Here is a 12265-nt window from a genome sequence, read left to right on the forward strand (position 1 = left end):
AGAGGGGACGTCAGGGCTTCAGTTTTGCAACCGAAATCGACTGGGATTACGCTCTCTGGGTGAAAGACGGGGCATTTATTAACCACGCGGTGGGCAAATCATTGAATAATGAGTGTTAGAACTGTCTAACTTCTTCACTTTTTAAGGCTCATGGGAAAAACGAAAATCCCAATTCACTGTCTAGCAGGTGTGGGCAACCCTGGTCCTGAAGGGCCACCATCCTGCATGTTTTTCTTGTTTCTCTGCTCCAACACACCTGATTTGAATCAATGGCTGATTAACAGGCTTCTGCAGAACATGAAGAGGTCATTTAACCACTGAATCAGGTGTGTTGGAGCAGGGAAACAAGTAAAAAATGAAGGATAGCAGCTAAACCAGGACCATGGTTGCCCACCCCTGCTCTATAGGTTGTTTTACATCATGTTGCATTTTGTAACAATAATGATATGAGAAGAAAAAGAAGGAGCAGAGTACTTTTTGACTTTTTTATTAGACTTTTTCAATTTTCTTTCAAGTTCATTGCAAAAACACAAAAAAACAAACAATTGCCAGACAATAAATAATACATTCACAATAAAAAAATAATTCAGATTGCGACGGAACATTCAAGTGTTTAGAAAACTACAGTCAGATGTAAACATGTTTCTTGTGTTTTTCAGCTAACACTGCACCTCCTGAGCCATGAGTCACTGTAACCCCCCCCCCCAAAAAAAAAAAAACAAAACCAAAAAATAAGGCAGAGCAGAAAGGATGCGCCGAGTTTCACAGAAGAAGCCACGTGATTCTGACCCACAGAACAAGCTTCTCAAACGCATCGCGTGTTCATGGTAACGGCGCGCGCGCGCTTCCGCGGGCGCGGCAGCCCCCGGCGCATGCAGACGTCCCGCGGTGAGGTGGGAGCGCAGCCGGTCGCGCTGAGCGCCTCTTAAACGGACGCCAGCCTCCTTGTAGCGAAAAAAAAATTCTCTCTCCCCACTTCGGCATCCCGAGCCGAGCCGGGCCGAGCCGAGCTGAGCCGAGCCGGGCCGGACCCTTAGCTGATCACGCAGCGCTCCTTGTCTTTGGCCTGCCCCGCTCCAATGGCCTTCTCCTTAATGTACATGAGGTCGCTGTGCACGCTGGGCCTCCGCGCGCACGGGGTCACCACGCCGTACGCCTCGCCGATGTTCTTCAGCTTCTTGCTCTTCAGAGACTTCCGGTGCAGCATGTCGCAGTACTGCACGGACACCTTCCTGTGCAGGTCCGGGCTCATCTCGTGCGGCAGCTTGGCGAGCGCGAACAGCGTCTGAAACATCTTGTCCACGTTCTCGTTGCGCTTCGCCGAGATCTCGAAGTAGGCGCACTTCTCGTCGCCGGCCACGAGCTGCTCGATCTCGTCCTGCTGCACCTCGCGGTGGAAGTCCCGGTCGCCCTTGTTGCCGCAGATCACCAGAGGCACGTCGATGTTCTCCTTCATCTTGTTCTTCAGGCACGACTTGGTCTCGTAGATCTGCCGCTTGAGCCGCTGCACCTCCTGGAAGGACTCGCGGTTGTCCAGGCTGAAGACCAGGATGAAGACGTCTCCTGTGGCAGGGAGGAGGAGGAGGAGGAGGAGAGGTTTAACTTTTTGGACACGTGCGTAAAAAGAAAAACAAACCCAAAAAACTACACATCATACTGTAAGTGGTGAAACAAGCCCAGAAGCAGAACGCACCTGTCAGGATGGAGAGTCTCCTCATGGCCGGGAAAGGATGGTTCCCTGAGGTGTCCAGTATGTCCAGCTGGTAAACGTCCCCCTTGATGCTGTACAGTTTCCTGTGAAAGTCCTCGATGGTGGGGGTGTACTGCTCCTCGAACCTGCCGTTCAGGAACCGGGACACGATGGCAGTTTTCCCCACCTTGGTGGAGCCCAGAATCACCATCCTGTAGCAGTTCTTGGCCGGGATGTCAAAGTCGCTCTCGGATGGAGACATTTTCTTGATCATGGTTTGTTGCTGTCGTTGTTAATAATAATAATAATAATAATAATAATAATAATAATAATAATAATAATAGTCCCGAAAAACGAGAAGGACAAGCCGGCGCGTTTGTGCGTAAAAAAGTGCGGTTTCTGAGAGTCTCCGGGCTCTGGAGCTGCCTATTTAAGCGCCCCCCAGTCCCCGCCCCTGCCGGCGTCACAGCTCGGTTCGGCAGAAGCGCCCGCCGGAGGAAAGGCGGGGACAGGAGCGGAGCGAACTCCCACCGCTGCAACAGGCTGTCAGTTCTGATGAAGACGAGACGAGAGCGCAGGGACACAGAGCTCCAACCCTTCCTAAAACAACACACACACACACACAATAAATAAAGTAGAAAATGGCACGAAACAACAAACTGATGATGGAGCAGAGCTGTGCGTAAAAGCTGCTTTCCACTGAAAATTGGAACCGGCGCAAACGTCACCATCAATAATTCCCTTTTAAACAGGCAATGTTTTCTACATTCGAAAGCAAAAAAAAACAAACCCATGTCTTTAATCTGTCCATGTGGACTATTCCTGTGCAGTTAAGTCAATCTAAGACCAGGATTCAGTCCAGCTTGTTTATCCACCAAAGTTATTGATTTATTCATCCACCGTGACCCCGGCAGCTGCTCCGTGTGACTCCGCGGAGGGGAGCTGCAGTTTTCAAAAGGACCAATAAGGGGCACTCAAGTTCGAGTTTCCTCACCCTTTGGTGTACCTAAAAGAGACAGAAAAAGTGTTTGTGAAGTTTTTGGCAGGAGTAAAACTCCTCACAGCTGCTGGGTGTTGTAATAAAATGATCAATAAGCTTTAGATTTCCTCATTTTGTCAACAGTAATAAGCAACAGCAGTTATTAGGAGGAGAAATGTGACCACGCTGAGTTATTTATTAATCCCCCTCCCCTCCAGCAGGGCTTTAGAAAAGTGAAAGGATTTCTCTGCAGTTCGAGGTTGGAGAGCGGCTCATTCAGATGTGCTTCGTAACGTGCTTCTTTCACTCAACAATGAAGAAGTTGGCGCCGAAGGCTGTGGGACGCCAGTAATCTCGCGTCCGTCGTCTCCCGAGGGTCATTAGGGTCTTTCTTTGCCTGGCTCACAAGACAGACGTTTTGGCCACAAAATAACTGCATATATCAGACTCCATTATAGGTTTTAGAAAGCTGAAATCTGAGACCTCCTCCTCTGTTTGAATTTGTTTTTTCCCGTTTGAACAGATGAACATTTCGGTCTGAACTGCGGACACCACACCGCTCAGTTTGGGTTTGGGTGTTTTGTCCTTAGGGTGGACCAGCCTCAGCCTGAGAGTCCTGTTGGGTTTGAAATGTGCCGGGACGTTGTGTTTAGAGAAAATCCTTCTGGAACATATGAAATGACAAGATGTTTGAGCCCGTTGTTGGACTTTTGGCTGCATCTTTACTCATTTTCTGTCCGGTCCCTTCTTTAGCAGCTGTGGGGAATTGTCAGGCACTTTCAGTTTGAAATGTAAAAAAAAAAAAAAGACATGGATGGATGGATAGATGGAGGTAGGGATAGATTGATAAAAACTGACCCCAGTTCAAAACATGGACAAAAGAAAATACAATTTTTATGTTTAAAAAAAACCCTCATGCTGTTTGAGCATATTTTGGATTGTTGACAGTGACCCTTTGCTACTTTTGAATTTTTTTTATATACAAAGTTACAGCATGTTTCATGCTAACAATGAGCTGTTAATGACAATTCATTCAGCCTAAAGGCCTTTGCATCCTCCACGAGAAGTCACAAAGTCAGCTCTCATTCACCTGGTTGGGTGACAAAAACTGCATAAATTTTGTTTGCATAGCAGCTTCGTCTGTTTCTTTGTGACACAAGGCCTGGACCAAACTCTTTCTCACAGGGGTTTGCGCCAAGTATTGTGTGATTGGTCAAAAGTTGTTTATGTGCAAAAGCCGGTTAGCTTTAATGGAGCCATTTTGCTTCTACTGCTCCGATGAGAAGCCGTCTTTTCTACTGTTCCAGCAAAACTTGATGAGAAGCCTATGAACTTTAAAAGACCGTAGATACACAGGCGGGGAGGAAGCGTAGGGAGGCGCTTCATTCATTCATTCACTCATTATTGTGAACCCTCATATTTGCAAATGCCAAACAGTGTGTACCGTCTCTGTCTGTTTAATAAACACGTCTGGTTTCAGTAAGGGAAGTAAAAACCTGTACAAGGACAGGAGAGTTGAGAAGGCGGCAGGAAGAAGCCCGTTTTAATGCTGTAGGAGGAGGGAGGAGCTTCTCGGGAGTTCTGAGCCGAGCATCTCGTGGACGATGAAAGGTGGGTGTGAAAACAAACGTCTCGCAACCAACGTGACCACGAAGCAGCTTCTTGACTTCTTATGGAGTGTGCCGGAGCCTTCACTCAATGATAGGAAGAAAATATAAAATAAAGACAGCCTTACAAAGACAAACACTTATCATAAAGAGAGCTGAATGATAAGCTATCCAAGAAGTCAGACACATCTTCTGATGCATACTGATGAGTGAAGGACAAACTGAACAATGATGTATAACACTAGAAACACAAGCTCAGAAATAAAAGATGATGCAGTAAACAACTGGTCCCACATCAGCACATGAAACTAACTTGAAAACCATTTTCTGCACTGCCGTTTCCGTCTTCGCTTCTGACCCACTCAGCTCTTCACATTTGCATAAAAGCAGTAGATGGGGGAAGACGCAGCCATTGGCATTCTCTCCGACCACTTAGCTGGGAATTTGGACAGAAACTCAACAAGCGACATCTGACAGCTCTCAGCTTTGAAATGTATGCACGAAAGCCAAGCGGTGAGTCACTGTTCAGTCTGGCTGAGGCGGGAGTGATGGACACATCCACCTCTCTGAACCTCTATCAGCACAGATAAGCGGAGCACGTACGATGCACGGCAAACACGTAGCCTGATCGGACTGACTACATTTCTGATGTTATGTGCGCTTATCAGGTACGATGGAGCAGATTTGGGCTGTTTTGACAGTCTGGCCCACCATCACAAATTGTTAATCTATGAGTTTGGAGACAACAGGCAGAGACAAAGGTCACAACAGTGCCATATGACTTGTTAGGTTTGACCCAGAAAAGATGTCTGGCCTGGATGAAAACTGGAACCCCAGTTCCAAAAAAGGTGGGATGTTGTGTAAAATGTAAATACGAAAAGAATGCAATCATTTGCAAATCTTATAAACCCGTATAATATTGACAGTGGAACACAGTAAACATATCAAATATTCAAACTAAGAATTTGTACCAGTTTTAGGGAAAGGTGAGATAATTTTGATGGCGGCAACACATCTCCTAAAAGTTGTTACAGGTCCATGTTCACCTCTGTGAAGCATCTCTTCTTCTTTTATCAACAGTCTGTAAACATCCAGGACCTGAGTAGAGCAGCTGCTGCAGGTTTTTGAGGAGAATGTTGCCCCATTCTTGTCTGATGGAGGATTCTAGCTGTTCTACAGCTCTGGGTCGTTTTTGTCTGATTTTTTTTTGTTTCATCATGCATCAAACATTCTCATTCAGTGGGAGGTCTGAACTGCAGGCAGGTCAGGTCAGCAGTCAGGCTCTTCTACTCCAAAGCCACGCTGCTGTAATGATGCAGAATGAGGTTTAGTATTGTCTGGCTTAAATGTGTAAGGCCTTCTTGAAAAAATGTCATCTGGATGAGATATGTTGTTCTAAAACCTGCATATACCTTCCTGCATTGATGGGGCATTAGCAGATGTGTAAGCTGCCCACATTATAGGAACTAATGCACCTCCATACCATCAGAGAGGCAGGCTTTTGAACTGTGAGCTAATAACAGGCTCACAGGGCCCTCTCCTCTTTAGTGCAGAGGATGTGGTGTCTGTGGTTTCTTTAAAAAAAAAAAAAGAAAAAGCTTCAAATTTTGGTTTATCTGACCACAGACCAGTTCTCCTCTTTGCCTCAGTTCATTTTAACTAGCTTTGGTCAAGAGAAGATGATGGTGTTTACATATAACTTCTTCTTTGCCTCATAGAGCTTTAATCAGCATTAGTGGACGTCAGAGTGATCTGTGGAACAGAACAGAATCAGACCTGTTTGTAATCCAGCGCTGACTGAGGGCCTGAAGATCACAGACATCCAATATTGACTTTGCCCTTTGACCTCCAGATATTTCTCCAGATTCTTAAACTCTTTTGATGACATTATGATCTGCAGATGATGCAATAGTCAGTCTCCTCAAGTCTTGATTTTTTGGCACACTGGTGAACCTCTGCACAACTTTACTTCTAAGAAAGTTAGCCTCTCAAAAAAAAAAAAAATCTCTTTTTATTCCGAGCTGTCTTACTGACCTGTTGCCAATTAATCTAATTTGTTACAAAATGTTAGGCATGTACTGTTAATGGTAAAGTTTAGGCTTATGGTCAGAGTTAGGCGACAGAAAGAGTGGAAATCAATACAATTTCCTTATAAGGATAGAAATACAAACTTGTGTGTGTGTATGTGTGTCCACACAAAAACTAATGTATCTGAAGGTGTGCGGGGAGGAATTATGTTCATCTACTGAAGTCAGTTTCATCCACCTAATGTCTCACACAATCATTTCTGATGATTGCTTATTTTTGACCGGGAGTTGAATAAAACACAGAAAACTCAATGGAAATGATCAAATCTGATTTTGCCCATTCCAATGACTTGTGTGGACGAAGTCATAACGCTTCACGTCAATCAGATAAAAGCGAAATGCATTTTTCAGAGAAGCAAACTTCTAAAATGCTCAGATTTGACCAGAAAACAACAGGGGGGGAGGGGGGGGGGGTAAAGTCTGTCAGCGTCTTTTGTCGTGTTGGAACCTGTAAACAAATGAATTCAGAGTCCATGGAAGATCCTGAGCCGCCCAGTCGGAGGCTTCACGATGATTAGTAGTATTGTCTTTCCTTGAGGCACCATCAAAATCTCTGCCGGCCTGTGCAACGAACACACTGACCCTCTGAGTCTCCTAACCCAGCAGCCTGTGTGGACATGTTTTTGTTTTTTGTTTTTTTTTTTTGAATCATGACCTGGTTTTCCAAAATGTGTCTTGAGACGACTTCACGGCAAGAAGCATAAGGTGGCTGTGTGTGTAGGTGTGATATCGAGTGTAAAGTTACAGAGGGGGAGACAGAAACAGAACACAACAAAAAGAAAGGGATCTCGCCAGTGTTGAGCCATTTGTTCCAGCACAGAGAAAACATGAAAGCAGGGAGCGTAATCATTGTTCTTCTTCTGTGAGAGCGAGTAATGAGGCAGAGGGAGCATGTGAAACTGGGGTGGGGGGGTGTTAACGACTACAAGGAAGAAATGCAGCACAGTCTCGAAACAGAAAATGCAACAGACAGAAAAAGGAATGCAGCAGAAAAAGAGGAGATGTGACCTCTCAGGAGTGGTCAATAAAAAGGCACGTGCACATTAGGCGTTACAATTGTGTAGAGTCCAAAAGAGTGCGACAAACTAGGACAGCATTTCTGCTCCAGCTCCATGTGCAGGTGCACTTAGGCCACATTCAAACTCAGTATTTTTTTTTTTTTTTTCAATTCTATTAATGGTACCTTCTTTTATATTATGCACTACCATATTGTCACAGGCACTCGCTCATCGTCTGTACCTGCTTTGCTGTTCACGGTTGCAGGCAGCTGGTGTTTACCTCCGGCAGTCAGTGTATATGAGGCGATGTGCATGCTGGACATGACCAGCCCCAAAACAGACAAACAAAACAGAACAGGCACTATAGTGAATGGCTGCAAGAACTGTGGAAAATGTTCCAGAGGTCCTCTAGCCCTCAATATGAGCTGCCAAGAGACAGCAGGGTTCTATCTGTGGACCTCGGCTTTCTGTGGTGGGGTGTGCAGGTGCATGGAGGGGAGAACAAGGTATTCTCCAAGATGTCTTCTTCCCTTGTGACTGCATTGACAATGGAAGCATGAAAGTTTTTTTTGGCAATAATAAAAGCTAAAAGCTAAAAGCTGACCCATAACAAACAGGGCTCTCCAGCCTCTGAGATTTCCTCTCACTCTTTAAATCTTTAGCAAGATGGATGCTGACAGGTCTTTGCATGGAAATATATATATATATATTTTTTATTAATTCTGTGCAAGTTTGTTTCAAGAACTAACTCTTTTGGTGGATGCTTTTTTATGACCAATCCTGACAACCTCACCATCTACTGATTAATCTACTGATTGGAGAAAAAAAATTCCTCCTTTCTTTTTCGCAGCTCTTTTTTGAACAATGTTTACATTGTAAAAAACACAAAAAAATAATTTAAAATTAAACATGAAATGCACTTTTAATTTGAAATACTGTAGGTCTGTTCAAATTTGTTACATGTTTGTTCACAGCATTAGAAATTGGTAAAATTGTGTAAAGAACATAATTCTTCAATAGTTGTAAGACACATGGGGCGTTGAGCAGTTTGGAACATTATCAAGAACTTTCTTTCATCACGTGTGTGAAAATGTGTCAATAACAATGTCCTGGGTTGACTTTGTTGTCTGTTATTTCACTGCCATTTAACAATTGGTTGCTGTTTTCCTTTGGTGAAGCGATCTTGCATATTTTACCAAAGAATTCGGATCAATTAGGCTCAATAGTGTACTCGGTTTTCAACAAACTGTTGATTTCTTTGTTTGTTTTGGGTTTTTTTTCCTGATGGCCTTGATTAAAACACTTCAAACATGCAGCTTCCGGGCTGTTTCAGCCACTTTCAACATGAGGAATTATTGTGCACGAAGATTAAAAGTGTTGTGATATTTTGCAGTTAAAAAGATAGGAGCTGCTGCTCAAATGTATTTAATAAGTGATTCTCATCAGTGTGAGCATCTCTAAAAGAAGGAGTTTGGTCAGTTTGCTGATCTGGAGCAGACAGGTGTGTGTTAACTCAATCCCGAGACGGAAAGTCATCAGCAATAACCTTAGAGAAGCAGATGTTGCCGCCTATTAATCTGGGAAGAGTTAAAGGGTCATTTCCAAACCATCTGAATTTCCCTGAGAAAGATTACTTACAAGTGGAGAACGTTTAAGATGGTTTCCAGTTTTCCTAGTTGTGAATGTCCCCCCAAGTTCACCCCAAAGGTCAGACTGTGCAATGATTGGAGATGTTGCAAAACATAAAAAAAATCTAATAAATACATCTCAGACTCCACAGGCCTCAGTTAGCAGTTAGGACAGACTGAACAAGTGGAGCTTGTGTGGAAGGCTTGCAGGAAAGAGAATGAGGTAGCATGCCATGTATGGACAAAACCAAACAACTCATTCCAACTGTTAAGCATGGTGGTGGTGGGCTGATGATTTGGGCTTGTTCTGCAGCCACAGGACCTGGGCTCCTTGCAGTCTTTCAGTCGAATAAGAACTCCTCTGAGCACCAAAGGCTTTTAGAGTCAGACGGTTTTTACACATATCTTTCCTATTTTTAATTTGTTTTGGTTTAATAAACAATGACATGATGCACTCTGTTGTGTGTTTTGTGCACTTAAGGTCAGAATTTTAGAAAGTGAAAGAGTACATTTTCCTTGTGTCTCCTTCAGTTACTGTATTTATGTGGGACCTCAAAACAATAAATGAAAGAACAACAAGCTTTTTGTAGAACTAAAGTATTTCAGAGCAGATTTCCCCCAGAAGGCCCACAGTGAATCCAGTTTTAGACTGCTGCAGTTTACATTCGTTTATGACATTTGAATTAACAGCAAAAAACAAATTAATTTGAACTCTCTGTTGTCCTACTGACGTCCGCTTTTACAATTAGCTAATTGTGTCTTTAAATAGAAAAACCAATCATCGGCTCATTTCCCACCCCTGATATATTTACTCCAAACTTAATCCAGTTATGCAAATTACCACTGCTCGCACGTTTCTGCTCATTCTGCACCTGAGCGGCGCGACTGTTTATCAGCTGCTCATTAAAATTCTCCTCCAGCACAGTTCAGCCTCCCCGACTCCGAAACCCATTGGGTGAAAGGAGGGCGTCTCAAGATGTTCTGTCGCTCTCGTTTCTGACGCAGCTGGCTGCTCCGGGCAGGAAAAAAAGACAAAAGGTTAGAAAACTCTCAGCAGAAATGCTCTTCAGAGCCACTCAGACTTTCGTTTGACACGTTCAGTACAAAAAAAAAAAAAAAGTAAAAAAATAACAACTAAAACCCCATCAAGTCTGATTCTTCAGCCGGTAAAGAAAAAGAAAACGAGAACTGCATTTATTCGAAGGGAAAGCATTTTCCGCTTCAAACGACTTTAAAATGTCTATGCCATGCAGTCTTTCAAAAATATTATTTTCAGATTGAAACGTTTGGAATAGCTGTTGGCTGTCTTTTTGTAAGAAGTAGAAAGCCGAACAGCTAAAATATATATATTTGTTTTGCTGGTGGAGTTGAGCGCTGTTCTGTTTTGAGTCAAAGAAAACAAAACCTGAAGCAACCGTTGCATAAAGTTCAATGTATTTAAAACCCATTCTTCAAATAATGCAATGTCACAGTTACAGTGAGGAGTTTACACATAGTGATCAAATTAGGTTTTTCAGAAACATGTGGCAGCTTGGTTTTTTTTGTCTGTCAGTGTCCGATTGTTCAAAGTGAGGGACATCGAAGGCGTTGTTACGCTTATCAATGTCTGCATCTAAATGGATCCATCAACCTTGAATCTTATCTAAGCAACTCAAAATACGACTGTAATTCAGCCAGTCACTCACACAAACAGATAACACACACTTACACACAGTGCAGCTGCCACCAAAGGAAGGTTGATTGGTTTTCAGAGTTGTGGCTCCCTTTAAACACACGTCTATCAGTCCAGTTGCCACGATTAAAGGCTTCTATTTTCTCATCCCAGATTCGACAAGAACTTATGTGACGAGCAATCTCACTATTTTCTCAGTAAAAAGAAGTGGCGTCATTCCCACCCAGCCGTTTTCTTTACTCACGTCTCCGTTTGGTGTCATGGGGAGCTGGTTCCTACCGCCAGTAGCCAGCGGGTGAAAGAAGGGGCGCACCCTGGACAGGTCAGTCGACCACAGGACCACAGGGACAAGCAACCGTTCACGCGCTCATCTAACATAGTGACAATTTAGAGCCATCAAATCACTTAACTTACCCCGCTTGTTTCTGGGCTGTGTTGAAGGAAACCGGAGTACCTGGAGAAAAGCCACACCTGCTCAGGGAGAACGCAAACCTGCAGTGTTTAAAGACAACTTGAAACACTGGTGCTGGTGTCGTCTTGGTGGGTTTCGATTTGGATGATCATTTAATCCCCGATGGGGAAAGTCATTCTCTGCATTTTTGGCATTGCAAACACACGGGGAGCAGCCGGAGGGGTTGGAGGTCTTGCTCGGGGTGTGGCACAGCGGGGCTAATGAGGGTGGAGGTACCTCACCTTCCGCGCCTGGTCTGGGGATTCGAATCTGCAACCTCCCAATCACAGGCTCACCTCTCCAACCTCTGCTCCACCACTCCCCTTTTGAAAAGCTTATTACTTTGTAAAAATGGAAAACCTTTATTTTTTTTCCCAATCAGTTTTAAAACTGAAGGACAGGCAAAGCAAAAGTAAAAAAAGCAAAGAACAAAAATCCTAAACGAGGCTGAAAAGAAAACAACTGTGTTACATAAGAACCAAACCTTGGTCTTCTTTGAGGATAGTTTGTCTGTTGAAACAGTTCTTTTGTAGGATGATGCAGACATTGTGTATTCTGGCTACGACTGAAACTAAAACTGAAATCCATTTTACCCCTTAGAGCTCCAAAAATCAAACATTTCAGGAAGTTTTAAAAAAGCAGTAAAAGAAAAAATAAAATACATTCCATGTAGTCAGAGTTTGTTTTCTGTCTGTGAATACAGCCAGACAGTTGAACAACGAGATATCATTATTGTTTATACGTGGAGTTACTCTTGTGTGATTAATAAGCTGTAAGCTGTACTATAGCACACCGGCTCTGTATTTACGAACAAAGACAGTTATTATAGCATCTTGGTTGACATTAATGCAATTACAAGTTTAATGTCTCAAACTAATTTAGATTTTTCATTAGACAACCACGGACAGAAGTGACTGGTTGCCAATAAAAAGGGATTTATTTACATGTTCTCTCCACCTAGTGGTGAAAAATACCCAATACTTTGGTATGTATAGATAAATAAATGTTTTTGTATGTAAAAAACAAACAAAATAAAAATAAAAACACCTAGAATTGCATACACGGGACCTAAATGTAATCATTTTACTGCAAGCTTTGTTATTTATATATATATATATATATATATATATATATATATATATATATATATATA

The 12265-nt window shown here is 43.1% G+C and overlaps 1 protein-coding gene across 1 annotated transcript; it reads right to left on the reverse strand.

Annotated features, from left to right (window-relative positions):
• Nucleotides 1-471: 471 nt before the first annotated feature.
• On the reverse strand, nucleotides 472-2460 carry LOC108235851 (RAS, dexamethasone-induced 1). Its single transcript, XM_017416102.3, has 2 exons — nucleotides 1694-2460; nucleotides 472-1563 (listed from the first exon to the last, which is right to left on the reverse strand). Exons 1-2 carry the CDS (start codon nucleotides 1962-1964, stop codon nucleotides 1034-1036), a joined length of 801 nt encoding a protein of 266 aa, XP_017271591.1. The 5' UTR covers nucleotides 1965-2460; the 3' UTR covers nucleotides 472-1033.
• Nucleotides 2461-12265: the final 9805 nt, after the last annotated feature.

This window comes from Kryptolebias marmoratus, linkage group LG17, assembly GCF_001649575.2.
Source record: "Kryptolebias marmoratus isolate JLee-2015 linkage group LG17, ASM164957v2, whole genome shotgun sequence".
NCBI lineage: Eukaryota > Metazoa > Chordata > Actinopteri > Cyprinodontiformes > Rivulidae > Kryptolebias > Kryptolebias marmoratus.

Excerpts from the sequence above, each read along its gene's own strand:
- LOC108235851 (XM_017416102.3), bottom strand. The coding sequence starts at position 1,964 with ATGATCAAGAAAATGTCTCCATCCGAGAGCGACTTTGACATCCCGGCC. Across the intron at positions 1,564-1,693 it reads GAGACTCTCCATCCTGACAG|GAGACGTCTTCATCCTGGTC; the intron begins GTGCGTTCTGCT and ends TCCCTGCCACAG.